This window comes from Protopterus annectens, chromosome 6.part0 (genome assembly GCF_019279795.1).
Source record: "Protopterus annectens isolate FY-2018-M chromosome 6.part0, PAN1.0, whole genome shotgun sequence".
Taxonomy (NCBI): Eukaryota; Metazoa; Chordata; order Ceratodontiformes; family Protopteridae; genus Protopterus; species Protopterus annectens.
In genome coordinates, this window is record NC_056737.1 from 873,208,235 (window position 1) to 873,234,758 (window position 26,524).

At 42.1% G+C, this 26,524-nt stretch overlaps 1 protein-coding gene across 1 annotated transcript in view; it reads right to left on the reverse strand.

The window, feature by feature from the left end:
* The window catches only part of DYNC1H1 (dynein cytoplasmic 1 heavy chain 1), a 3,754,902-nt gene that overhangs the window by 1,693,694 nt on the left and 2,034,684 nt on the right, over positions 1–26,524 (reverse strand). Inside the window, exons 52-53 of the mRNA XM_044073590.1 lie at positions 24,964–26,318; positions 12,908–14,986 (exon numbers count right to left, since the gene is read on the reverse strand). Coding sequence (XP_043929525.1) covers positions 12,908–14,986; positions 24,964–26,318 — 3,434 coding nt within the window. The remainder of the gene's footprint in view (positions 1–12,907; positions 14,987–24,963; positions 26,319–26,524) is intronic.

The following is a 26,524-nucleotide window of genomic DNA, read 5'->3' on the forward strand; positions in this document are numbered from 1 at the left end:
AATGACATAGTCCAAGTTTTTTACCAAGGTTTGTTTGTTGTCTGCTTGTATGAAGCAGTCATCCAGGTAAGGGTATATTTGAATCCCTTGGAGTCTGCAATGTGCAACTACTGATGCCAGGCATTTCGTGAACACTCTTGGCGCAGTAGATAAGCCAAACGGCAATGCTGAGAATTGATAATGCTCTGTTCCTGCAAGAAATCTGAGGTATCTTCTGCATCTGTGTCTGACTGGGACATGCAGGTATGCCGCCTTGAGGTCCAGAGTAACCAGCCAAGACCCCTTGCCCAGCATGGGAAGGAGTTGATGTAATGTCAGCATTTTGAATTTTGGCACAATAAGAAAAGTGTTTAGAACGGACAAGTCCAGTATAGGCCTCCATTGCTTTTCTTTTCTTGGAACAAGGAACAGCCTTGAGTAGAATCCCTGGCCTTGTTCCAGAGGAGGAACCTTTTCTATAGCTTTTATTTGTAACAGCTTTGAAACTTGTAAAAGAGCCTCTGCCCTTTGATTTAGTGGCAGGTTTGGCATGCCTTGTCTCGTTGGTAAGATGTGGAAGTGGAACCTGTAGCCTCTGTCTATTATGTCCAGAATCCATTTGTCCTTGGTTAAAATGTGCCAGTTCTTTGAGAATAAGGATAATTTTCCGCCTAGAGGTGCTTCTCTTTGAGCCTTGGTAGGGGGAGTGAAAGTCAAGTCATTGTGGTTGTCCTTGTGGTGCAGGTGAACTCCCTGCACCACTTCTCTGATTTGGTGGTTGCCATTGGCTGCCCCTGTAGGAGCCTCGGTATTGCCCTCTACCTCGAGCATGCATGTTCTTTCCCCCTTTGTACCTTGTCTGAGTCCGGAAAGGACCAATTCTTTGAAGGCCAACTCCTGCTGAATCTGGGGGGCTAAACCTGGAGGAAATCCTTGACAGTATGTACGGATTTAGCCTTTTCCTCAATAGCACATCCTGTGCATTAGCACCAAAAAGCTTCTGTTTTTCCAGAGGTGCATCAAGGAGCTTAACTTTAACATGGTCTGGCAGGGGCTGTTCTTTCAACCAAACATGTCTACGAATGACGGCCCCTGTCATGGCTGCCCTACATGAAGCCTCCAATGCATCATAACCACACTGAAGAAAATGATTGCTAACCTGCTGAGTGTTATGAACCAGATCCTGCAATGCCTTTCTATCTATAGGCTCAGGAGAGGCTAACTGTTTCTGCAAATCATCCATTAAGTAATCCTGGTACTGAAACATGTGAAAAAAGCAGCTGAGAGACCTCATGGCAAGGGTGGAAGAGGTATAAACTTTTTTGCCCCATCTCTCCAGGGACCTAGCTTCCCTGTCAGCGGGCAGAGGGTTTTTGGCCGAGGAAGTAGCCACTGCCTTGGGGCCCTGTGAAATAGTTTCTAGATCCACAGAGTGGGCCTTAAAGAGATGCTTATGGATTTCAGGGACCCTGTAATATCGGTCAGGCTTGACAGGAGCAGGAGGGAGAGAATCAGGCGAAGCACTGGAGTCTGAGTATACATCAAGGACATCCAGCACTGGAGGAATAGCTAAAGGCCTGTGTTGGGGTAGCTTAAGGAAGGTACGTAGCCTTTTCCTGGAGTCAGAAAATTCCTGACCCTGCCACTGAAAATGTTCTCTCATGGAATGGAGTACTTCACCAAAAGAAATATCCTCTGGAGGAGAGGCCGAGGGAATTGAATCCTCAGCATCCGAGTCCTCATAGGCCTGGAAGGATTCTTCCTGAGTATCTGAGTGCTCTGAATCCCCAGAGGCTTCATCTGAAGAGAGGGTGTCTGTCTGCTCAGTTCTAGGCCTTTTATCTGCAGGCGGCTGAGAACCTCTGTCTGGGTGCGGCTGAGACCCCCTGATAAGAGAGATTAGATCTGCAGCAAGAGTCATGATCTGTCTATCAGAAGAGGGGCCCTGAACAGTAGCTTTAGGATGGGCCTTGGCCTGGCTGGCAGCCATGGCACATGCAAAGGCCTTGATGGACATGGATACCGGAGGCCAAGCTGCCCCACATGCAGGGGTAACCCTGTCCACAGGAATGGTGTCGGGTAAATCTAGAGCTTCGGTTTCTGGTGGAAAATCAACAACCGGCACCGTTGTGGTCTCCAGGACCAAAGAACGCATTAACGCGATGTCGTCGGCCTGGGGCGGTGGAATTACCGCTTCTGAAGGGACCGATGCACTCGCGGAGGGCTTAGGCATGGTATCGGTGGAAGACGCGGGCCGAGGATGTCGGTCCCGGTCCTTGCGTTTTTGGTAGTTTGTGTTGTCGGTTGTTCCGACGGCATGATATACGCGAAAGATTCGCCAAAAAAGTCTTAGGCAAATTCTGCCCGGCGCCTGAGTGTGCGCTTATTAAAGCAAGCACAGGCTGAGACATCGTGGTCTGGGCCCAGGCAAGGGAGGCAGTAAGAATGGAAGTCCTTATGAGGTATTTGTTTACCACAAGACAAACAATTATTTACTTTTTCAATTTTTTCTGACATTGGCTGAGGCAAGAATAAATGTTCCCCAATGGGGTACTTAGCTTTTAGATGACTTCGGTAACTGAAACACAGGAGCTGACCGACCGGCACTTGCGAACTGCTTCTGCTTCGGGCACTGCGCGGCAAGAAAGACTGAAGAAGATGGCGTCGGCGGATGCCTTTATACTCCAGCCGCTGTGACGTCGGGGAGGAGGCGACATCAGCCGACGCCGGACCCAGACTTTGGAATCCGGCCGACCAAGGGGCTGCCTGAGACAGGACAACCCATATGTCAGGACTGCAGTCGCATTCTTGAAGGACATCCACATTTTCTTAACCCCTCTGAATCCGGGAAAAGAATTGAGGGGTAGACAAACTCATATGGCAGATATGGTCTTTCCTTCCTGTTCACTGCAGGAGAGCGTTTAACAGAAAGACCAAACATGTATGTTCCATCAAAAGGGGCATTGATGAAAGACGATGTGAAAAGCTCCACAAACTCACATAACTGTTTCCAATGATGTCTCCGTATGGCAATGCCTAAACAAGCAGCCTGTGAGGTACCCTTTGAAGCAGGCGGTATCGACCTCAGACAGAAATGGACAAGAGAGTGGCTAATTGAGAGAATGATCTTTTATAGTCCTGTACAGACATGGACTCCAAGAGGGATTTGGAGAGCTCCTTGGCCAAATCCTTCTGCAATCTTGTAAAATGCTCTAAACAATTCAGGGACCCCAAGGCAAAGGTCGCTGATGCAAATGTATGCTTTCCAACTCTGTCAAGCTCTGCTCAGCTAGCTCTTTTTTTGTGACTGCCACTGCAACATCAACACGACTTTTCTGCCCCAGTGTCTTTTGGTGGTGCCAAAATCTTGTCTGGACAATGGGGACTAGTTCAAAAGATTCCAGTGACTTCCATATCCAGCGGGAGACTAGGTCAAAAAGCTAGTCAGCCAGAGGAGACGCCCAATACATAGCTGGGCCAGAACCAAAAGCTTCCAGAAATACTGACTCCTCCTGGGAAGTACTGTCTGAGGACCAACCACCTTTCTGCTTAAGGATCCCCCATAATGTCTCTGAATAAGACATCAGGTGCTGATCTTGGGGACCCTTCCCCTTTGAAGTCAGCATCCTCTATGACAGACTCCAATGGTGAATCTATGTGCCTTCTGCACATTCCCTTAAAGGGAACCTCCTGAGTAGAATTCTCTGGGGAGGTAACAAAAGAGACAGGAAGTTCCTGCAAGGGAAAGGTATGGATGCTAGATGGCACTGGCTGTCCCTGTGAAATGGGTCTGATGGGATCAGAGCTTGGACCTGCTGAGGAAATGGATGCAGGATAGAGAGAGAGATAGGATCTCTTGGACAAGAGCATACCCCTCAACCATACTGAATTACTTGGTAAATACTGGTTTAAAGGGCAAATTATTGGGGTGCCACAAATTCCCACCTGGCCCCTTTAATTTCTGAATTTACTACTGACATCACATGCAGGGCATGCGTGATGACTTTGGCTTCTGCAGACCGGTCTGACAGCACAACTTTTAACGGCAGCTTCTTTTATTTACACAGCAGCAGGCAGGAGAAACTTTTTACTTATTCGGCAGCAAATCTTTCTTCCCCGGCTCGGCTCCTCCTCCAGGTAAAAAATGTAACTATTTAACAGCTGCAGGAGAACTTCTTTTATTTACTTATTTAACAGCTGCAGGAGAAACTGTGTGTAACGGCACGACTGCAGATGTGTGTCTAGGAGAAACATTGGCTCCTCCGATTGTAATGGCAACTACTTTTATCTTATTATTTACACAGCTGCAGGCAGGAGAAATTAGAAGTTATGTACTCACCATAACGTTCCATCTGAGTAGGTGTATTCATTTGTCTGCAACCTGTGGGTTATGGATCCGATATCGGATCCGAACCGGCATAGTTTTCCAGCTATGGATCCAAGCTCTCAGCTCCTCCCCTCACCCATAATGCCCTGCTCTACCCTCATGACCTCAGATCGAGTTTGCCAAAGCAACAATACCCTCAAAAGGGTAACAAGGAATATGCAGGAAACTGAAAGGCCAGGGGCATAGGAGGGCGGGATGGTTGCAGACAAATGAATACACCTACTCAGATGGAGCGTTATGGTGAGTACATAACTTCTAAATCTGAAGTAGGATATTCATTTGTCTGCAACCTGTGGGACAGAGTCCCCAGCTACCTGAATCTTGGGCGGCCATCATGGAAGGATATTCCGAGCACCGGAGCCAAAGGATGCTCTACCCCTAGATGCAAGATCCAACTTATAGTGAGAAATAAATGTATGAGATGAAGCCCACGTGGCTGCTGCACAAATATCATCTAGAGGAATCCTAGCCTTGAAGGCTGCCGAGGTAGATACTGACCGGGTTGAATGGGCATGAACACCCTCGGTGCGGGCCTTCCTGGCTTGATAAGCCAATAAAATGCACTGTGAAATCCAGCGGGACAGAGAAACTTTAGAAATTGGCTTGCCCAAATTGAATTTTGCAAAGGAAATAAACAGCTGGTCGGATTGCCTATGACCAGCTGTCCTGTTGAGATAAAATCTTAGTTGCCTGTGAACATCTAGTGAGTGTAGCCTATATTCACCTTTGTTTTCATACTTAGGGAAGAAAACAGGGAGGTTAATGGATTGATTGATGTTTGCTTCAGAAGCGATTTTAGGAAGGAAGGACAGGTTGGTCCTGAGGGAGACACGGTCCGGATAAAAAACCAAGTAAGGAGGTTTAGCTGATAAAGCTTGAAGTTCAGAAACTCTCTTGGCTGATGTAATGGCTACCAAAAAGGCTGTCTTGTAAGACAAGAATTTGAGATCCACTGTAGCCGCGGGCTCGAAGGGGCGGTCAAGGCCTGTAGGACCAAAGAAAGGTCCCAAGGAGGAACTGCTTGCTTTATAGGGGGCCTGAGAAGGAAAGTACCCTTAAGAAAAGTTTTGCACAATTTGGCTGACATAAGAGGATTAGACTCTTGACCAATGTGATAGTGAGAAATTGCCGCCAGTTGAACTTTGACTGTGGAACTGCTGGCACCATCATTAAAGAGAGGTTAGAAAATCAAGCACTACAGGGAGAGGAACCGAGAGCGGATCTAGGCCTTGCCGCTCCGCCCACACAGAGAAAGCGTTTCCATTTGCTTCGTAAACCTTTCTAGTGGATGGTTTATGAGCCGCCACCAAAATAGCCTTTACGGTGAAGAAATACCGAGTCCTTATCAAGAGTGGAACTGGAGCAGCCAGCGGTCAGCTTCAGGTTGTCCAGGTTCGGAGGAGGAATGCAGGATGGATGGGATATCAGATCCGAATGGGATCTAGAATCCAAGGAGGATTCACCGAGTGACACCTTAGGAAGGGGAACCAGATCTGTCGAGGCCAGAATGGAGCAATGAGAATCATTCTGCAACCCACCCGAGAGGCTTTCTGAAGAACTTGCAGCATCAGAGGCAAGGGTGGATAGGCATACAGAAGACCGGGTGGCCAAGCATGCACCAGAGCGTCTCTTGGGGTAGCTCCGGAAGGAGGTATTAGAGCGAAAAAACTGTCGCACTTGGTGTTTGAGGGAGAAGCAAAAGATCGCATGAAGGGTTCCCACCGTGCGAATATGCGTTCGCTACTTGACAATTGAGAGACCACTCGTAAGGGGTCAGAATGGTGCGACTGAGCTTGTCCGCTAGGATGTTGGACCGACCCGGAATGTGCGTTGCTATGAGAAAGCGATTGGTGGAGATTGCCCATTCCCAAACTCTCATGGCTTCTCGACAAAGAGGGTAAGACCTTGTTCCCCCTTGCTTGTTGATGTACCAGACAACAGACATATTGTCCGATTGAATGCATAATTGTTCCCAAGGGAAGAAAGTCCTGAAGTGCTAGCAACGCTAAGAGCACTGCTCTCATCTCTAGAACATTGATATGCAGTAAGGTCTCTGAATCGTTCCACGTGCCTTGGACTGTCCGGCCCAAAGTGCCCCCACCCGAGGCGGAGGCGTCCGTGGTCACCGTGGCGAGGGGAGAAGCACAAAATGGGCGACCCTCGTGGAGATCGAGAGTGGAGCCACCACAAGAGGGACCGCTTGCAAGCCTTGCTGATCGCTATGGGATGATGCATGGGAGAGCAAGGTATGACCACTGTACTAAGGCGTCCACTGTAGAATCGCATATTGAGCCTGGCAAGAGGAAGAAGTGCTATCGGCGAAGCCATGGACCCTAGAGCCCTCAGGACCAACTCCGCTGGAACAGAACATGAATGGAGAATGGCCCGCACCTGGAGCTGCAGATTTAGAACTCTGTCCGCAGTGAGGAAGGCTCGTAAACTCCTTGTGTCTAGTCTGGCCCCTATGAAATCTAAGAGCTGAGTGGGTGCCAGGTTGGTAATGTTTGTAGTTATTGTGATGCTCAGAAATGGATCAAGATGGAGAAAGGAGTCTCGCCAGAGAAGTAGATGCCTTGTTGGGGCGGTAAGGAGCCAGTCGTCCAGGTAGGGAAAGACCTGCACCCCCTGAAGCCTCAGGTGGGCCGCTACCACTGCTAGTACTTTGGTAAACACCCTGGGGCTGTGGTGAGACCAAAGGGAAGGACCCGAACTGGTAGTGACTGGCTCCCAGCCGAGGCGGAGAAACCTCCTGGGCGTCTGTCCATTAGGATGTGGTAGTACGCGTCCTTGAGATCTATCGAGCACATCCAGTGGCCTTCTCCCAGAAGGGGAGAATAGATTGTAGAGTGACCATTCGAATTTTTCTTTGGGGACTGCCAGGTTCAAGAGAGAGAGGTCTAGGATTGGTCTTAGTTCCCCGTCTTTTTGGCACTAAAAGAACCTGGAGTAGAACCCTGATCCGATCTGGTCTGGGGAGCGGGCTGGATGGCTCTTTTCTCTAGCAGATGGCCAATTTCTGCCAAAGCGGCCTCCCTGACCGGGTGGTACGTCTGGGAGGGACTTCAACTTTGGAAGGTGAAGGAAAGGAATGCGATATCCCTGGATATGATTTGGAGAACCCAGCGGTCCGATGTTATGGACTCCCATGCCGCTAGGTGCCCAGCGTCCCCGACTGCCTCCAGAGTAGAGCAGTCGGGCAACCCTCAGGGTTGCTGCGGGCCGTTCAGAGAAAGGTTCCCTGGACCCGAAGTTTCTGGGAGCCCCTCTGCCTCTAGGGCGGCGTCCTCCCTGTCCTCCTCTGCCACGGAAGGACTGGTTGTCCGAGCAGGCTGGGACTGCTGCGACTTCGAACCACATCTTCTTCTGACCCTTTTGGTTCCTAGAATAGGGCCTCTGGGGTGCAGAAGCCCAGTTCGACGGCAGACAGCGTCTTCCCGTCCTTCTCGCTCTGGGTCAACGTCTCGCGAACGGTCTTGCCAAACAGAGCAGAACCATCAAAGGGGGCGTTCGCAAATGACGCCTTGAAGGGCTCAGAAAAATCGCAGTGGCGGAGCCAGGCCTGGCGTCTAGTGACCAGTCCTGTCCCCGCAGCTCTAGCGGCGCCCTCCGTAGCATGGGAGAGTAGCCGCATAGAAGTATTTGTGACTGACCTAAGAGTGGCCATTTTGGTGGAGTGCAGAGCTCTGTCCTCCTCCGAAATGGACTCAGGGGGGGATGCAGCGTACTCCTTAATAAGGTCTCGCTGCATCCGAATAACATGTGCCAAATAGTTCAGCGCCCTTACCGAGAAGGTCGCCGAACTGAACATCCGCTTCCCAAGCGGTCCATCATCGAGACTCCTTGCTCGGTGGGTGGACTGAGGACTCTCCTGAGCCAGTTCCCTCTTTGTGGCGCCGCCATCAACATGGCATCTACAGGAGGCCCCTTACTCCAATGGGTCCTGTCAGAAGGCGGGCTAAGGATTCTATCAGGTCTTTTGGGAATTGGCTCCACGGTGTCCGGTTCCTTCCACGCCCTGGTGGTAATAAGGTCCACCAGGGGTCGGCAGGGGACACCCAAGAGGTAGACGGGCCCGTTTGAATGCCTCCAAGAACACGGACTCGTCCGAGGAAGACTTGGGGCAGACCACCCCCTAATACGGAGCATTTCCATGATGTCTCGAAGGAGACATCCTCGGGGTGACCTTGGGGAGCCTTCCCGATCGTCGAAGTCCGTGTGTTCAGTGAGAGACTCAGGGGAGACTATGTGCCTCCTTTTGCTCGTATGCTTGCGAGGAGCCTCCTCTCGGCGGCTGTCAGAGGACTCCTCGCAAGCAGCAATTTCCTCCATGGGAGCAACTTGGGGCACAGAAGCGGGCTGTCCCAGGGGCCGGATGGTGGAAGCCTGGCCCAGTGCAGAGGGAGCGGGGCGGAGCCGAAGCAAGTGCCGGGGGTCCGAGACCCTCAACAGAGCCCTCTCCACTACATCCAAAGCCGAAGGGGAGCCGACCTCGACCCAAGGATCCGACAATCGGCTCCCCCTCGGCTCCGAAGACTGGATCGGAGCCGGCGCCAAGCACTCGGATCCGAAGGACAGTGCGCTCCGACCCAGACGGCGCCGAAGGAGCACTGATCCCCGGATCCGGCTCGGATCCAGGCTCCGAGATCGGATCCGGCGCACTCGAGGCATGGTCGGATCCGGTACCAAGTACTATCGGCTCCGACCTCCCCGGCTCAGCTGCTCGGCTCCAGTTGCTCCGAACCCGGGTAGCGGGTCGGAGAAGGAGCAATAGGCTTAAAAGGGTGTTGAGCTCCCCGGAGGAGGCAAGAGCACTCCCATCTGCATCTGGGCCTGGATGAACCTTCTCATCATCCGGTCCAGATCAGCATCGAGCTATGGGTAGATCTCGGCGAGGCTACCGAGGTGAGCCTGGAATGCCTCCTCGGTAGCCTCGACGGAGATCGGGTCTCCTCCTCCTCAGGACCCGGTGAGAAGCACACAGGTGACCGGGCCGAGAAGGAGGAGACCGCACCGACAGGAAGCCGGGAGAAGCCAGCTTGGCTGGCGGGGCGAAACAGAGGTCTCGGCCCGCCGCAGGTGCTTCTCCCTCCGTCCTTTTAGATGCATCCCTCTCCTGTCCTGAGCGGGAGTTTGAGTCCCAGGAGCAGGAGGGGTGCCACAGGGGAACAACTGCAGCCGCAGGGTCCCGAAGGAGCGGAGGTCGGGCAGTCCGGCGGTAAAGACCCGCCAAGACCAGCTTGGACCTCCGCTCCTCAGTGCCCTGGGGTTGAACCCTGCACAAATGGAACAACCAGATGTGAGGTGTTCAACCCCAAGACACTAACACCGAGTGTGGCCATCAGCCGTGAGAGCTTATGGCCACACTCGGAGCATTTAGAAAATATGGACTTAGGCTGTTCAGCCATAGTCTCTAAATTTAACCTAAAGTTACAGAAAGTAACTTAAACAATAAAGAAGCACACAGGCCTCACACACACTCTACGTACCAGCGAGGGGAGGGAATAAAATTACTACTGAAAATTAAATTAAACTAAAACAGTCAATAATAATAGGAAACCTACAACTTTCACACAAAAATTGTTAAAGAAGGAAAAAATTCTCTATTTTTTAACAAGAAAAGTCTACTTAGCTGAGAGCTATGAAATCCACATCTAGTTACCAGCGCGGCAAACAAGATCTGGGGTCATGAGGGTAGAGCAGGGCATTATGGGTGAGGGGAGGAGCTGAGAGCTTGGATCCATAGCTGGAAAACTATGCCGGTTCGGATCCGATATCGGATCCATAACCCACAGGTTGCAGACAAATGAATATCCTACTTCAGATCTTGTGTTTAACATTTACATTATTACTTTTACTGTGTGCAGCAGCTGCTGCAGTTTACCAAGAGCTGTGCTGCAGGAAAGTTAAAGTATGTGCTACTTTTACTTATTTAACAAGGTGGGTGGGTGGGGTGTGTGTATAAATGCCCCAGTTAGGTATCACTGATGGTTAGAGGTACTCAGGCTCAAACCCTGTACCTTGGGTACAAGGAGCAAGAGCCTAAATTCTCTACCCATACCACCACCACATGTGATTCAACTAGTTAACCATAGTTCTCAACTGAAGCAGAACTGAATTCACTAAATGATAGCCATTAAATTTGTCTTCCTATCTTTCAGGAAATGCATGGTAACGCAAAACATTTTATTCTAGCAACTTTTCTAAGATTATACAAGCAATACAACAGAATTGAACTATCCAGGATACACCACGAAAACACCTTCTTTTAACAAAAAAACTCTTTATTCCAAGGTAAAAAATTCGAGATAAGCGCTTTCACTTGCAACTGCAAGCTTCTTCAGATCAAATAATAAGTGTGGTACAATGGTTTTTATATCATTAGTTGTAATCTCTAATCACTTAATTGACAAATTCATTGAATGCATTTAATTAAGCAATTTAAGCCTCACCCAGTAGTGAGCAACATTTTCTTACATTTAGTAGCTGCAAGGCTTCCCTATAAGAATATGGATATCATCTATTGTTTATGAAGTCCACATTTAGCTTTAATATACTATATAGCATTATGTTGCACACAGTGTCTTAATTAAATTGGATTCTCAATCAGACGCATAACAAATTTAACATTCTTGACATTTAGTGCAACTCTACATTTATATTTGGTATCTAGCTATAGCGTAGCTTTCCAATTCCATTGTTTAAATGCATTACTATTGTTAAAGTGCTGGTGGTCTTTCCATATACTTAAATATTCCATCTAAAGAAGACAAATAAATATGAAAATAAAATAAAATAAAATAAGATAAAATAAAAATAAAAATAAGATAACATGTCAGATATCTCGTCCAATTCTAAAAACATTCAACCAATGAAGCAGCATATCACTTGGGTTTGTCATATAACATCTTAAAATTCATATATTTATATGCAACAATATGTTCAAACCATTTTTAAGCATATTTCTGTATTAAAACATAACTGTAGCAGAGAGTCACTGAAATCAAACCGTCATTGGGTGAAATGCAACATTATTGCATGAATATTAGTAATAATACATTTTATCAGATGGATATACATAGCTTAGAATCATTCATAGTCACTGTGCAGCGCTTCACTTGAAGTTTATAAATATATGTGCTTCTGTTCTCTCTGGGCATTTACATCTAGTTTATATAATTAACATATGCATAGTGTATAACGAGATATAGCAATCCCATAGTATCGCTGAATAAATAGCGAACTGTAATTTGTGGCTCCCCCATCATTTTGTTTTGTCAAAAGGTGGCACTGTTATTCGAAAACTGTTGCTGAATCTTTGTACATCATTATGTGCCTATATATATGAATATGAATGTCATATATATAGACACTAATCAACAGGTATAGCTAAATAATATAACTGAGGGATTGATTAAAAAATATATAAAAATTATAAATCACTATTCAATTAATAACATATATCAAACAATGCATGAACAATAATAGTAATAATAAATAAATAAATATGCAAATAATCAAATATATATAGGGTTTCTGTGAGTATTTTCATCACTATTAATATATATAGTCTCATATGAATTAATTAATATAAACATGTATATAGTGTAAAAACTATCATCTGTATGTGTGAAAATATAATAGAATATAATGAGTAAATAATAAATCCCATAAATATACAACTAAATATCGGAGGTGTAAACTTCTAGATATGACTTAAAAGTATATATTGTAACTTGTGTCCAGATAATTTAGGCACATTACAACTCTTTTTTCTTGTCATTCATTCAGAAAAAGTACAGATAATAATCAAAACTGTGTATTACAATAGTGAAACAACTTAGTTAATCAAATGTCAGGTGTTAAGTTGACATGTCTACAAAATATGAAATGCTCACATTTTATCAAACATTAATGTTGATCATATTATCATATTTTGCTTTAACTCCATCTCTTGATATCAAATATTAAATATTTATCTAATTGTACCCTGCTGTAGTGGATTAAGTTGTCAGACATTCAGGAGCCTGTATGCTTCAGACTGAATCACATATAAAGTGTTCAGATGGACGACACCTCTACTATGAGTCGCTGTAACTCATCCTACATCATTCACTAAGCCTAATAGTGGTGTACTAGACTTAAGAAATATATATTGCAATTTGTCTCTGGTCTCTTCAACAAGAGTAATATATTGGTCTCGTGAATTGGACTATTTTAGGCTATAAGTTATAAAGTAGTTCTGTCTTGTATTATTTTATCTTGTTTTTATTTTGATTTTTGTTCTTATTAGTTTATCAAGACACAATATAATGCCTCTGTTTAGAATGGCATGGGGATGTACTAGCTGGTATATAAGCCTATCAATATACCAAAATAATGTCTAGAAACATCTGCAATAGATGGTAAAGATAAGAGTATCAAAGTGAGCAGTAGGAAGCTGATGAAAAATGCAACTTAAAAGATATATATATATAAATATTGAAATAGCTTGTCTATCTTAAATCAAAAAATGATTTATTCCAGGAATGGTTTCACTGATACATAGTTGTTAATGCCTGGTGTTCTATGTGCTCCAGTGTTAAAAATCCATTCCATTTCCAGTATCGCTAGGACTCTCTCATTGTCTCCCAGTCTCGGACTACAATTAATGGTTTGTAAAACCCTAAATTTAAATGTATGTGCAGGATGTAAAATAGTGTGCTTTGCTAGAGCATTCAATTCATTTCTCTTGCGTATGTCATATACATGGTTGTATATGCGCTCTCTTAATCTCCTCTTCGTAAGGCCAACATAGAAAGCTGAGCATGTGTCACAGTTGGCCATGTAGATTAAATTCATAGAGTCACAGTTATAGTTATCTTTGGGTTTAAAATGACAGTGCCCATACGGATGGTAAAACTCTTGTTCAGAGTTTATATGCTGACACATGCTACATTTCTTGCATGGAAATGTTCCTATTGGGTTGACTACTCTATTTTGGGTACGGATAATTTCATTGGAATTGTATGCAAAAATAGTTTTTAGATTGTCACATGTCTTGAATACAAAATTCGGTTTTTCCCCTACCACTTTCCTTGTTTCTTCTTTGATCCCTAAAATATTCCAGTGTTTATAAATGATGTTCTTGATTTCCTGTATGTCATTTGTATACTTTAAGGTGAAATTAACTGTGTGTTTCTGTTTATAGAAACTGGAACATTGTCGGTCATTATATCCATTTTCTCTAGTGCTGCTTGTTCTTATAGTGGTATGTTCATTCACTGTTGGTATAACACAGTTCTTAATATCTCTCACTAGCTTCCTTTTGTATCCTCTCTCTATAAATAATTTCTCCAAGTTATTGGCTTCTATTGACAATGTTTCTGTATCCTTACAGAGTCTAGTTAGCCTTGAAAATTGACCTTTCACTATGCCTGCAAACATGTATCTTGGATGCATGCTGTTATATTCTAAAAGAGTATTCCTCCAGCAAGTTTTCCTAAACAATTTATGGGACAATCTATCGTTGCTGTCATAATACAAAGTTAAATCCAAAAAATTAACTTCCTTATATGAGTGTTCACATGTAAATTTTAGGAAAGATGTTGTTCCTTCTATGTATGTAACAAAATTATTTAGTTCTTCAATTGTGCCATCCCAGGCCAAAAGTACATCATCTACAAATCTTTTATATGTCCGTATATGTGTCATCCATCTACTGTTAAAGATGTGCTCCTGCTCCCAGTAATTCAGTACCAAATTTGCGTACGAATTAGCACATGGGGTGCCCATCGCGACACCCCATGTTTGCAAGTAATATCTCTTATGGAATATAAAGACATTGCATTCTAATACTAAATCAAGTAGCTGACATATTAATATTTGTCTATTCCTTGTGTAATTGCTGTTTTTTACCAGCAGTTCTCTTATTGCCTGTGTTCCGTAATCATTCGGAATACAGGTGAACAGGTCACGAACATCCAAGGTGACTAGTAACAGTTTTGCATTCTTCTTTTCTGTGTCATCATAAGATTCTAGGTCTCTCAGTAGATGTTGAGTGTCTTTCAAAATATGTTGTGTATCGTCTACTAATGGCCTTAACATCTTCTCTATAAATATGGAGATATTATATGTGGCCCATCGTCTGCCCGAGACAATAGGTCTCATAGGTGGTGGTTCTATTAGTTTATGTATCTTGGGCAGACCTTTCAGTGTCGGTATCAAGGGTTCATTGATATATAAAAAATCGAACATCTCTTGGCTCACCTGTCTGCACATTAATATATCATATAATTCTGCATTAACTTTATTAATGATTCTTTTAACTCCCTCAATCTGTAGTTCTTGATATGTTTTATTCTGTTGTAGACTATTCTCTATGTTAATTAAATATTCATGTCTATCCAACACTACTATTCCCCCTCCCTTGTCCGCGTTGGTAATCACTAACTCTCTGTTTGATTTTAAATTGTTCAAAGAATCATATTCTGCTTTATCTAAGTTAAAAAATCTGTTTTTCACATATTTAGCAGCATATAAAGTGTAAAAATCCTTCTCACACATTCTTACGAAGCACTCTATATCTGATGGTAGTGTAGGTGAAAAAGTGCTTCTTTTTTTAAAAACATAATTGGCAGTGTCCTGTGGAATAACAGTGTTATTAAAGAATAGTCGTAGCGCAGCTCTTCTGGCGAAGAGCCTGAGATCTAAGAGCGTCTCCGAGAGTCTGCTGTACTGAGAGGGTACAAAATTGAGCCCTCTGTTGAGCAAAGATATATCAGAAGAAGACAAGTCAAATGAAGAACGATTAAATACCAAAGTCAGTTCCAGCCCCTTTTGGAGTTGGTCTCGTACCTGGTGTTGGAGTTTTTCCTTATACAAGCAATGTTTAAGAAGTATCCCTGGTTTTGGGCTTTTGCCACTCCCCCAATAAATTTTGGCTTTATCCAGATTTCTTGTGCTGCATAGTTCTTCAAGGGAGAGCAGTTTAGTGTTGCTTATGCCAAGTCTGTCTGTTATTAGCACAACAGGTAGAATATTTGCTTTTAATGCAGAAGGCTATGGGTTATACTCCCAAAGTATGTTGATGGAGTGGAGATACTGGACTGTGCTGTACATTTAAAGGGGGTGGATGCTGCAGTCCTGAGAACGCCCTCTTTGGCGGAGATGCCTAACTATGAACCTGTTAAGTTTGCCATCCATTCCCTATAGCAATATTACTAGCTTATTTATTTATTTTTTAATGTAACAGACAATTTATTCCTCAATGGCAACAGGCACTATTTGTAGATGAAACAATGAAATATTAAGTTATTTGCTAGCAGCAACTTTCCATTACAGCTACAGATCTTACAAATCTCTTTAATGTGGAATTATTTACATAACTTTTACTTATGCAGATATTGTGCATATTTACTGATACTGGTGGACTGTAGAAGTTTGAGTGGACTTTTATGATGGAAATGTTCGGAAGTGGGGAGTTTTGTCATTATTAGTTCATGCACTTTGTTCCACTGTTTATTGGAAAAATGTTCAAAACAATAAATTTAAAATGGGCTCTAACAATTGTGCTGTATTACATAAGGAATGTAATTTAATACATCAGGAAGGTGCATCCAAGAACCCATGTATGTTTAGTGTGCAAGGGGCTTATGATCTGAAAACAGCCCAAAGGTAATCTACATCAGTCACGGGCCAGATGCATTTTCTTTGAATGTGGGTTTCAATGCTATTTTAATGAATGTGAGTTTCAAGGGCAGAAGAGAAGTTTTAATGCTAAGTCTATTTGCACTGTGAAACTGTTTTGCTTTGTTTAGCAGGTGTCTATTAGTGTTTGTGCTATAAAATGCTTATTTTACATTTGTTGACTGGGATAGTCCGACTGGATACATGTCCATTTTCATTGAAGGCTGGGGAGAAAAGCTCCAAGGTAAACAGACAAAATGAAAACATATTACAAATATGGTACTGACAAAGAATACATAAGCAGACAAGAATAGACAAGTTCAACAGGTTAGAGTTACTCCCTTGGTGACGGTCCTAGTATAATATATTTATCACATTCATGATGAGCGTTAGCCAGGCTTGTTGCAGTGGCAAAGCCAGTTTAGTGCCAGATGTTGAGTTTAGTTTTAAATTGTCCTAGGGAGAAGAGCAAAGTAATATCAGCTGGGAGTGAGATCAGAGATTGCAAAGAGGGAATCACCGGCTGCATTGTTAATTCTGATTGTCTGAATTAGTCTGAGGATCAAAGCAGCCTCGGATTGTTATAGGGGGTGATAACACTTAAGTGCCGGTGTATTATATGGATTATAGAGGATTGTATTAGCCAAAATCAGAAGGTTATATTGGATTAGATTGGGAAGTTCTAGGCACTCAAGCTGGTTAAGTTTGATGCAGTGGTGTGTCCTAAAAGGCAGGCCAGTGGCAAACCTGGTAATGTGATTATAACAGGTTGACAGTCTATTAAGTACAGTCTTGTTTAGATTAGAGAGAAAAGGGAAGCATACAGAAGTGCTGAAAATACAGGAGAGCAAGCTATGGCAATCTTGGCTGGAGAGGTTAGGAAGGGTTTTATTTTATACAGTGACCCAAGTTTTTTATTGATGGTTCTGATCGACTGGTTTACACGTAGGTCAAATTTTAGGTTATTATCAATAATGACACCTAATAGTTTTGTAGAGGGGTCAGGGGAGATTATTGCCATTATTTGCATTTATGGTAAAAGCAGCATACCTTTGTATTGGTGAGAATAACATTTTAGTTTTTTGGGGATTTAGTAAAAAAATCAACATTCAGAGAGCCAGTTTTCTATAGTATTAAAGGTGGACTGGGGGGTAGCAGACCACAAATCTGGAGGAGATGTAGCTGAGAAAACCAGGGTGGAGTCATCATTGTATTGGATACAGCTGACATTTGGGATGACCGTATACAAATCATTAATGATGGAAAACAGTAGGGGCCCAAATATGTAGCCTTGTGGTACTCCCATCGGTGTTAGGAAATAGGTTAGAGAGCTTGTTCTGCCAGAGAACAGCCTGCTGCCTCCCACTGAGGTAGGATTTAAACCATTGAAGGGCAACAGAATCTAGACAGAAAGTTTGTAGGTTATGAATCAAAAGTTGGTGGTCCACCATGTCAAATGCCTTGGAAAGATCCAAGAAAAGGGTTGAGGATATGCGATTATTGTTACAGTTACTGTTTATGGTATTGGTAAAAGCTAGTAGGGTTGACCTAGTGCTGTGTTGTGGACAGAAGCCATGTTTGGTACCTGCCATGAGGTGATTCTGGATTAGGTGGTGCACGAGTCATGTATACATTTTTCCATAATCTTTGTAAGTGGAGAAAGTATAGCTACCGGCCTATAATTGGAGAATTCAGTGGAGGAGCCTCCTTTAAGTAGTGGGATTACGTAGGACGTTTTCCAAATGGTGGGAATTTTAGCCACTGCTATGGTACGATAAATTAGTATTGATACTGGGTAGGCAATCGCATCAGCTGATTTTTGAAGGTACTCAGTGGGGAGTTGGTCAGCAGAGAGTGGGGTGGGTTTTAATTTTTTGATCAAGGTATGGAAAAGTGACGTGGACAATGGTTGGAAGCTGAACTAGAGTAGGTTTATAGGGGTGGTACTACCATCGGGGCCAGGGAAGCTAGGAGGTAATTGGCTAGGTAGGGCTTGAATTGTCTCAGTAAAGAAATGGTTAAATCTGTCTGAAGCATCCTCGGGGGGGGGGGGGTTATCAATGCCAACAGCGGGGATAGGGGTAGACATTTTTCCAGGACGAAGTAGATTTAGACCTGCACAGAACTTCTGAGGATTGTTCTGATTTGCTGTCTGTAAATGACAGTAGCATTGTTTTTTGTCTTGTAAAATGGATTTTTAGTTTAATTCCTAGCTTGCCTGTATTTAACATAATCATGGGAGTCTTAAGTAGAGCGCCAGAGAGCCCAAAATTTGTTTCTACTGGTAATTTTTAGTCTAGACTCTTTAGAACGCCATGGTGCAATTTTTGCTTTTCTTCTCTGAGCAGGAAGGTGCATGCATATCAAGGATTTCAAGAAATTTGTTGTTAAAATATGCAACTGCCTCCTCTAAGGGGAGAAGTTTTAGCAAAGACCAGTTACAGGACTAAGTCCCAGTTGAAATTTGGCAGGGTCAAAGTCTGTTTCTGACTTTTCTGAGTAAGGGTTGCTGGGGATTGATGGCTTTTTGCTTAACTATATAAGTGAGAAGGTGGTCACTTCGGTCATCGGGGAGGGTACCAGCAGTGTACAGTTGAGGGGTGCTATTTAGGAGTACCCAGTATGCTTTCGTTTTGGTTGGGTTTACCTAGCCTGGTAGGGGTGGTTATGATCTGTGTGAATGCATGCAGGTTAATGTGGGTAGAAAGGGATTCTGAGGAACAGGTGCCCCAGTCCATGTTAAAGTCTCCAAGTAGTACGGTTTCTTGGGAGTAATGACATGAAAGGTAGTGTATTTCAAGTGTGGCTATATTACTAAATTATACTATAATTAATATAATATATATTAATATATATATTACTATATTATTAAAATGTAAAATAAAAGTTTTACTTGAAATCCAAATAATCATCGTAGACGTAAAGCAGTATGCACATAACACTGTTTATAGTAAATGGAGAGAAACAGACCAGTAATGGGACACTGGAATGGCTGCGGGAGGAGGGCCCCATTCGACCATGATTTTGAGGGAAAGGGCTGCAAATTGAAAGACGGAACAAACTTAAGCTATGCCACTGATCAGTAGGACATGGAGAATGACTTTTGGAGGTACTAGCAAACTGTACTATTTTTTTGCTAAGATTAGAATATTGCCTAGCATTAAATGCCCTACTTTTACCATAAAACCCACATAGTGCAAGTCACCAAAAACAAAATCCTAAGGTTCAATCATCTTCTCCCTTCCCAGTGAACATCATTGCTGCGCACTTCCAAATAAAAGGGGGTTACCATTTACTACAGGGTCTGGTTGGGGCCATATTTTGGTTGTCTGTTGTTTATTTTGCGTTGGAAAGTTGTTATATCACAATTCCACTGGAGCGGGTGAGGTTGCATAATTATGTAATCAAATTTTATCTTGATCAGCGTACAGATTTGTACCTATTTTTCATGGGCCTTTGTCCAGATTTTTGATGTTTCCAGGTTAAGAGGTATGGACAAGAGAAAACCCTCTTCACTACTTCGAAAGCAGACGGGGCCAGGAGAAGCCATGGCTAATCCCCTCGGAGCCGAAACCTCCGATGTAGACAAGCCCTAAACTTATCCCAACCCATGCCTTGAGGAGGGAGCCAGACCAGAGCTGTCTAGTGCTAAGGCTCCGAGGGGCAAGGCTGGCTCCAACATCTGAGTAGATCCTGGTCCCACTCATCCGATTGCTGATGTTTCAGCTCTGAGACCCATCCCAATCTGAGGGAATAGGAGCAGAACAAATCAAGAAAACTGTTGAGTCGAAGATGTTAACTTCTTCAGCTCCTACACCGACTCTCTTGGGACATTTGGATCATAGGGGGAGATATTACTATACGGGAAGTGAAAGGGAGGCTAACAGATCTGATGGGGAACAGAATAACCGCCATCAGAATCTCAGGAACTCCCAATCATCCTATCCACTTTGGCCTCAGACAGACTTCTGGTGGACCTTACAGATGAGATAGTGGACTGTGGTCTAGAGTGTTTCCTCGGAGTGGTTTGCAGAAGGGAGACAGTAGCAGAGGAGACACCAAATCAAACTTGGGTGGGTGAGTTCTGGGAGTCTTTGAAACACCAGTGGTCGGACCCAAGGTTTTTTGATTTGAGGGTTGTGTTACAGACTTGCTTGGTATAATTACCAAATCTGAGGGCTTAGGATCCTACATATTCTTTTTTGGAATTGAAGTAGGAGGATCCAAAGATCAAATTCTTTGAGGAGGTTCCAAAGTCGCAGAGGTAGAAAATGCCTTGGGAGATTCTAAAAAGGGACATCTTTCTAGACTCCAATGAAGCTTTGGAATGTTTGCTGGGGGGTTGAGCTCAGAGAAGGAAGAAGGAGGTAGTAATCCCTTGAGGACCAACTTGTTCCTCCTAACTGTAGTCACCCTAGAATTAAAAGCAGCACAAATGGCAATTAGTATTAAGGTGGGCCGCTCGCAGACCATAAATGCACTCCCTGTGAGCATCCAGAATTTGGAATTTTCTGCCCAAAAATAGTACACTTTTTAAATCTTGTTGGCTTCTCAGCTACATTTGGGGGGGTATGGACAGATAGAAAAGCTTTTTTTTCCCCTTAAAAAAAAAACAGCAAAGAAAAACTACCAGTGGTAAAGAGATAGTTATCCTAAAAAATAAAAAGAAGGCACCAACAATGGTACACAAGAAACTATCCAACTAGGTAGAAAAAGGGGAGAAGTGAAGAAATTTACTGATGGGTAAAAACTCTGAACACTACAAAAGCTCGAAAGATTTTACCCACGGCTCAGAGAGAGGATCCACATCAGTGCGAGATGGCAGAAAGAGATCTGAGGTACTGTAGGCTAGTTGGGGCATTAAGGGTAGAGGGAGGAGCTTCAGAGTTGGATTCTCAAGTCTGACATATGCCACCAAGTCAGATCCATAATCCATATGTTAGGGAAGAATAAGGACATCAGATGCTTGGATTACTGCAACAGTAGCATTCGTAAAGAATGAAAATTCACCACAGGTGGACACATCCAGTCAATTTGACTTTCAGAGCTTTGAATACACCTTCACAGACTGCTACCCATTACAGAAATGTTAGAATGACACCAGATGTAAAGAAGACAGGAGTCCAGGCTACCTTCATGACTTCGCAGGTCAAACCAACAAGTATTCATGTGAAACTGTCACGGACAAAGTTCAGTTATTGCCTCCTGAAACACCTAACTCCAACTTGCAGACTCAAACTGAATTAAAGACGTACATTAACAGTACACTAAAAATAAAGTAATCAGACAAATAAAACAAGAGGAAATGGAGGCCATAATGCAGACGTGATTACTGTATTTAACCGCCTACTACTGTGGGTGAACTATTACTCAACAGCTGTACTATGTTAACCATTGGGAGTACTGCTGCAGCATTCTTAAAGAACAGGACCCCCCCCCCCAACTAAAATAGCACGTCCTAACTGTGATGCAAGGATGGGAGCGCCAACATGTCCTGCAGGACTGCAGTGGCAAACTGACATGCTACTAACAGAAACATTCCAGCTTGTAGTGCATGGAAGAAACTAACGAAGTTCTGGTAGCTGTTCCAGAACTGTTTTGTGCAAACATATCCAAAAAACCTGGAGTAACTGCTGTTCTTCTTGCAGGAGCTCTACCCTGTCCTTCCAAGGTCTTTCCTTGATAAGCAAAACCGAAGGCAAGCAAGAGGGCCAGTCATTTGTTGACTGCTTGAATTCCTGGCCTACAAATATGAATCCCTCAAATAAAGGAAGCTAACAGTTTAAATCTCTAAACTTTGTTTCTGGGTAGATAAATCAGTTGACCAGAACAGTTCTGTCTGTGCACTTCTAACAAATGCAAGTCTCTCATCTATGGTTTTATGGAAGAGGAAACAAACACTGGCCAGCTTAGAGGTTTGGTTCAGGGCTAGCAGAGAGAATGCCTTGGGCATGGAAGATGCTTTGGTTCACAAGTATACTCCATTCTATTGAAAAATGATGCAGAGCTCTGGGGCCATCAAAGCCTGCAACTTAAACCTGGCAGGCAGAGTGAACATAGAAGATGGTGTTCCAGGATAGAAACTCGGGAGCACAGACCCAGCAGGACTCAAAAAAAAGGTATGCAATTTTTTTTTTCATGGCACTGTTTCTTGGTTTCCTGGAGGTTCGAAAGCACAGAAAGAATAGTTGTGTAAAATCTTACCATAACCATAGATGTCCTTTTCCATGTGGCAGTGCTCATAACTTTTGGGTTATCCTTTGCTCAGCTTCCCAAATGTCTGGGCAGTACACAAAAGCTTTAGTCACTGCAAGGTACGTGGGATGTCTGACAATGGCCGTAGGGTGCATGGGCCATAAAACTGACATCTGCATGCACCTTTGCCCAGAACAGAACACCCCAGTAGGACTCCAGTCCCAGGATAGCTGCAAAACACCTCTGTCATCCGACAAGTCATTCTTATACATATACATACATATATATATATATATATATATATATATATATATATATATATACGTATATATATATATATATATATATATATATATATATATATATATATATACGTATATATATCTATATATAGAATCTACATACATCTAATCTATATATATATATATATATATATATATATATATATATATATATATATATATATATATATATATATGTATATAAAAATACACATACATATGTCTGTATCTATTTACATATTAGGGGTGAGGAGGAGGGATAAAATACTCCAACATGGAAGAGAAGGACATCTATGGTTATTGTAAGATTTCACACTACTCTACGTCCTATTCCCATGTCACAGTATTCATAACCATTGGGTGCATGCCAAAGCTAAAAGGGAAGAGGAGGGTGGTCGTATGGAACTCTTTTCAAAGAACCCATGCAGGATTGTCCTAGCAAACCCTGCTCTAGACCTGGAAATATGGTCCAGTTTGTACCGTTTGGTGAAGGTATGGACAGACATCCAGGTAGCTGCCTCTAGAATGGAAGCAGTGTTTGGCCCTTTGAAGAAGGCTCCAGATAAGGCCATGGCACTGGTGGTATGGGCTTTAATTTTTGAGGTTAGCTGTTTGCCATGGTAGGAGTAAACGAAAGAGGATGGCTCTTGAAATCCAATCGGAAATAGTGCGTTTTGGCACTTCTTTTCCCAGAGCTATGGGGTGAAAGGAGAAAAAAGTACAGTTGTGCACCTACCATAAATGTAGCTGTTCGAGTGTATTCACTGTTGCAGTCATTACATTTGGGTTATCCTGCTGGCAGGCTACCCTCAGTTGGCCTGAATTACTAAGTCCTGGTCCGGCGTCGGTTGCTGTTATCTCTTCCCTGACGTCAGTGCGCCAGGGGTATACAAGATGCAGCCAATGCCGTTTTCTTCAGTTTCCAGGAAACAAAAATGCAAGTCCAAAACTCACTAAAGAAGAGCCGACTGAGACTGGAAAACAGCAATAAAGGCAACGCAGTTCCTCTGTTGAACACTTTAATGATAAAAACACGACAGAATACATGACAGAATACACCACATGTATACGATCAGCACAAGATGTTGAACACACTGATGTTAAGCGCTTTCATCTGCCGATTGCAGACTTCATCAGAACATAATTAAGTGCTACTGTCTGTTGCATTTAAACAGTATATGGCGCCAAACCAGACTAAATACTTAAAGACACATCACTATATATACGGCACATCATATCCTATATACTCTACTGTTTGATGATGTATAAATAAATATATAAATACATGAATAATAAATTAATACAATGGATATTCTAAACTAAAAATGCTCACTACTACATGAATATGATACATGTGAATAATAAATATTTAATAATTAATAAAAATATTGTAAATTGTAAATAATATATATTTCATACTTATAAATAATCTAAAAAAGACATGAACTGGAGTCTATGTATAAGTGTATATAATATATGAGATATCTTGTATACAAATAAAATGTGTAACCATAATAAAATATCATTTCAAATAAATACTATAAACATATTTCTATAAAATTATTTGTATAAAATAGATCACATTTTAAGGAAGGGTTTAATACTAATAAAATCAGTGAGTCCTGGGGTTCTGGTGGCATCTACTAAAATCTGCCACTTACTCTCCCTACATGCAAGTTTAGTTTTCCAATCACCCCCTAGTGGATTAATAAATTCCTGATCAATTATAATAAAAGTGAAGAAGTGTTGTTCACCTACATCTTTGATGTGTCTATATAAGGCATTTTTGGGGTCCTTAGTTTTAATCCTATAATAGTGTTCATATATCCGCTTCTTCAATTGCCTCTCAGTCTTTCCAATATAGAAAGCTGGACATAAATTGCATTTTGCTAAATACACCACCTGTTTTGTATAACAATAACCTCCCCTACTCCTAATTTTGGTATGATTCACATCTTCCAATATAATATAAGATGAAGTATTTATATATTTACATTGTTTACAGTTTCCACATTTCTTAGTATGTGTTCGTTTATCCTTCTTATTCACATCATGGCTACCCGTCTTCTCTAACAATTTCTTAATATTGGGTGCAGTCTTATAAACTATGGTCAGATACTGACCCAACTTTTCTCTACTAGCATCTGTAACTGTAATAATGTCCCAATATCTAATCACTATATCCTTAATATAATTAACATAGGGGGAATAAGTTAAAACACACACTCTACCTTCCCTATATATGTTTTCTGTTTGTACTTTTTGTATAATATCATGTTTACCCAATAAAGGTATGTATTTTTGATCCCACTGGGAACTAACATATTTGACGGTATCATCCAATAAATCTTTAGGATAGCCTCTATCCTTAAATAATTGATAAATATATTTCATTTAATTTTCCATCTCTACTCTCGTGGATGACATTCTAGCTCCCCTAATACATTGACCTTTTACAATATTCTTGAAAATATGTCGTGGATGATTACTGGTAAAGAAAACATAATCATTTGAAAAAGTTGGCTTTCTGTAAACCTTGGATGCAAATCCATCTGCTGTCTTGTAGATGTAAGTGTCCAAATAAGATATACCACTATCACTGTTATTAAAAGTGAATTTTAAAAACTCTGTGGTAGTATTAATATACTCTACAAATTTGACTATATCTTCCTTATCACCCTTCCATAAAACAAAAATATCGTCTAAAAATCTTGCATAAAAAATTATATTTGCTTTATATACACTGTTAAAAACATACTTAGTCTCCCAGTCTAACATGACTAAATTTGCAAAAATGGGTGCGCAAGACGCACCCATAGCCACTCCTTTATTCTGTCTAAAGACTTCTCTTTCAAATGAAATATAATTATGGTCCAGTACCAATGACATCATATCTAAAATAAGTACAATCCTGTCCCAACTTAGACTAGAATAATTTCTCAGGCTATTACAAAAGTGGTCTAAACCCTCTTCTTTGGGAATACTAGAAAACAGGTCACAAACATCTATCGTGACAAAAATATATTCTGACTTACACACCAAAGGTGTTAATTTACCCAAAAAATCCCATGAATCAATCATGAGATGTGGGATATTGACCCATCTATCTATAGTATAACCTATATTAAAAGTTTTAGATTTGGACCCAGAAATAATAGGTCTAAAGGGTGGATTGGTTATTGATTTATGAATCTTAGGAATTCCCACTATATGAGCCAACGTGGGAAATTCTGTACGAATAAAATTATAGACATCCTTAGTAATTCTATTATCCAACAAATATTCTTCGATGGATAAATCTATGCGTCTATATCCAATATGTACTTGGTTCATAGATATCACTTCATAATTGCCTGATTCGTATAGAATCTTATGAATAGCAGCTTTATATTCATGATTCGAAAAGATAACCACCCCTCCCCCTTTGTCTGGTTTCATTATTCTAATGTCAGGATTTTTAATCAATTCATTCAAACATTCTCTTTCTCCTATACTTAGGTTGTCCTTAGATAAATGTGACTGTTGATTATTTCTTATAACATGCTTATTGAACCTATAAATGTCATTACAAACCATGTTTTCATAATTGCTAACTGTGGGGTTACTAATGGGTATATAACTACTTTTTCTCTTTAAAATACCATCTATATGTTGTCTGTCATCTTCACCTCTATTAAATTGCATAGCTAAATTCAACTTTCTACAAAATATCTTTATGTCTTTGATACTATCAACAAGATTGAATCTGGTATTTGGAATAAACTTCATGCCTTTAGCTAATAATTTATAAAATTCTTCTTTAATAGTAAAATCTGAATAGTTAAAAACATTAAAACCATTGAATGTGCTCATAATCTTCATATGATTCGATACAGTGTACTGTTCATCACATGATGTAGTTACACCTGGAGATGGAATATCCTTATCGATGAATACTTTTTTTCATATATAACGGTCTCTATGGCTGTCTTGTCAACTAGAATTTCCTGTTGGTTTGGTTGTAATGAAATTGATTTTT